Genomic DNA, 2,661 nt, shown 5'->3' on the forward strand with positions numbered 1-2,661 from the left:
TGAGTTTGTAATAGACCCCAATCCTTGCCTTTTGACGCATTCCAAATTCATTTAGCCTTTGGACTTCTTACGAAAGCTCAATCCCAACAAATTGACCTTCAAAGCTCCCCAACACAATTCTCACCTTTAATTTAGAGACGCAGGCCAGTATTTCCACTACATATACTCTCATGGGGTGGTGAAGTAAGAAAGAACAAGCACTCTTTAGTTCTTTTGCAAACATGGAAAGTAAAAAGTGTGGAGTGTTGCCCATCATGAAAGTTATGCTTCTTTTCTGCATCATTTCCATGTTTAATCTCCACCCATCTCAGGTTGTGTCGCTTAGTGATGTAGATGAGAGGCAAAACAGCTTAAAAACTTTCATTGTTTATGTTGAGAAGTCAGAGGGTGAAGCTACCTTGCCATCAGAAGATTTGCATAGCTGGTACGAGTCATTCTTGCAAGTTACTAAAGAAGGCTCAGAAAAGCAACCACGCATTGTTCATTCGTATCGAAATGTGGTTAAAGGATTTGCAGCAAGATTGACGGCTGAGGAAGCCAAAGCCATGGAAGATAAGGATGGTGTTTTGTCGGTTCAGCAAGAAAAAATATTGCCCTTGCATACAACTCACACTCCTGATTTCTTGGGTTTGCACCCAGAGATGGGATTTTGGAAAGAATCAAACTTTGGTAAGGGTGTGGTAATTGGAGTCATGGACACCGGCGTTTGGCCATACCATTCTTCATTTAGCGACGAGGGAATTCCTCCACCACCCGCTAAATGGAAAGGCAAATGTGAATTCAGTAGGACTTCATGCAATAACAAGATCATTGGAGCAAGAAGTTTCCAACGCTCAGTTCAAGATAGGGAATCCGTGCTGCCATATGATGAGATAGGACATGGCACCCACACGGCCAGCACAGCAGCTGGAAATTTTGTGAAAGATGCTAATGCGTTTGGGAATGCCAATGGCACGGCGGTTGGCATAGCTCCTTACGCTCACTTGGCGATTTACAAAGTATGCTCTTTGTTTGGTTGCGGCGAGAGTGATATTTTGGCTGCTCTTGATGCTGCACTTGAGGACGGTGTCGATGTCATTTCCATCTCCATTGGTGGACCTTCTCGTCCATTCTATTTGGACCCAATTGCACTTGGAGCATTCTCAGCCATGCAGTTAGGTATTCTTGTGACCTGTTCGGCTGGAAATTCTGGTCCATATAGATATTCTATTAGCAACGAGGCCCCATGGATTCTCACCGTTGGAGCAAGCACCATTGATAGAAGCATAAGAGCAGTTGTGCGTCTCGGAAATGGGGAGGAACTCAATGGCGAATCCCTTTTCCAGCCAAAGAGTTTCAACTCCACTTTAATGCCATTGGTTTATGCAAACGGTTCAAGAGGATCTTCATATTGTGCCCCGAGAACATTGAAAGGGATGAGTGTGAATGGAACGGTGGTGTTATGTATGACAAAATGGGACATTCCAAGTGTTGTACAAGGAGAATTTGTCAAAAATGCTAGTGGCGCTGCCATGATTGTTATGAACCAAAAACGGGACGGATTTAGTACCTTAGCCGAAGCTCATGTTCTTCCTGCCTCAGATGTGAGTTATGAAGCAGGGTTACAGATCAAATCATATATAAACTCAACCTCAAAACCAATGGCCACAATCTTATTCAAAGGAACTGTAATTGAAAAATCATCGCCTCCCAGGGTTGCTTCATTTTCTTCTAGAGGGCCATCGCTGGAAAGTCGTGGAATCTTGAAACCAGATATTATAGGTCCCGGAGTGAGCATTCTAGCCGCATGGCCCCTCCATTTGGCAAAGAAGCCAAGCTCAATGTCACCATTTAACATCCTGTCTGGAACCTCAATGTCTTGCCCCCATGTAAGCGGCATTGCGGCCTTGCTCAAGAGCTCCCATCCTGATTGGTCGCCGGCTGCCATTAAATCGGCCATCATGACCACCGCCAACTATCTAAGCCTCCAAGGTGAGCACATTCTCGATGAAAGGCTTCATTCTGCTGACCTCTTTGCCATAGGTTCAGGCCATGTCAATCCCTCAAGAGCAAATGATCCTGGGCTGGTTTATGATATCCAACCCAAGGGTTATGTTTCTTATTTATGTGGTTTGAACTACACAGATAGAGAGCTAGGAATCATATTGCAAAGAAAGTTTAACTGCTTGCATGTGAAAAACATACATGAGGGAGAGCTAAATTATCCTTCATTTTATGTGGTCTTGCGGTCTAGTACTCCTCAGACATTTAAGAGGAAAGTGACAAACGTTGGCGTGGCTAATTCAACTTACCAAGTAGAGATTGTTCCACCCAAAGGAGTTGGTGTTAGTGTAAGGCCTAATAAGCTTACATTCACCAAGCTGAAGCAGACGAGAAGGTACTCGGTAACATTTAGCCCATTGATCAATGGTAGTAGGAATGTGAGTGAGGTGGCTCAGGGATTTCTGAGATGGGTTTCTGATGAGTATAGCGTTAGAAGCCCAATAGGTGTTGAACTTATATGAAGCAACATGTACGTGTGGAGTGTTGGGAAAAGGGTAATTCAAAAAACTCGTAGCATTCCTAGCTAGCTAGTAGTGTCATACAAGGGGGATCAAATATTTAGGTTCTTATCTCTATTTTCTTTTTGGGTTGAGAATAAAGTTGCTTCAATTACAACAA

The 2,661-nt window shown here is 43.6% G+C and overlaps 1 protein-coding gene across 1 annotated transcript; it reads left to right on the plus strand.

The window, feature by feature from the left end:
- Positions 1 to 166: 166 nt before the first annotated feature.
- On the plus strand, positions 167 to 2,661 carry LOC133853717 (subtilisin-like protease 3). The gene has a single exon (XM_062289738.1). The coding sequence runs from the start codon at positions 222 to 224 to the stop codon at positions 2,502 to 2,504; it is 2,283 nt and encodes a 760-aa protein (XP_062145722.1). The 5' UTR covers positions 167 to 221; the 3' UTR covers positions 2,505 to 2,661.

This window comes from Alnus glutinosa, chromosome 13 (assembly GCF_958979055.1).
Source record: "Alnus glutinosa chromosome 13, dhAlnGlut1.1, whole genome shotgun sequence".
Classification (NCBI taxonomy): domain Eukaryota; kingdom Viridiplantae; phylum Streptophyta; class Magnoliopsida; order Fagales; family Betulaceae; genus Alnus; species Alnus glutinosa.

What these genes read in the sequence shown, in the direction of transcription:
- LOC133853717 (XM_062289738.1), top strand. Translation starts at nt 222, where the DNA reads ATGGAAAGTAAAAAGTGTGGAGTGTTGCCCATCATGAAAGTTATGCTT.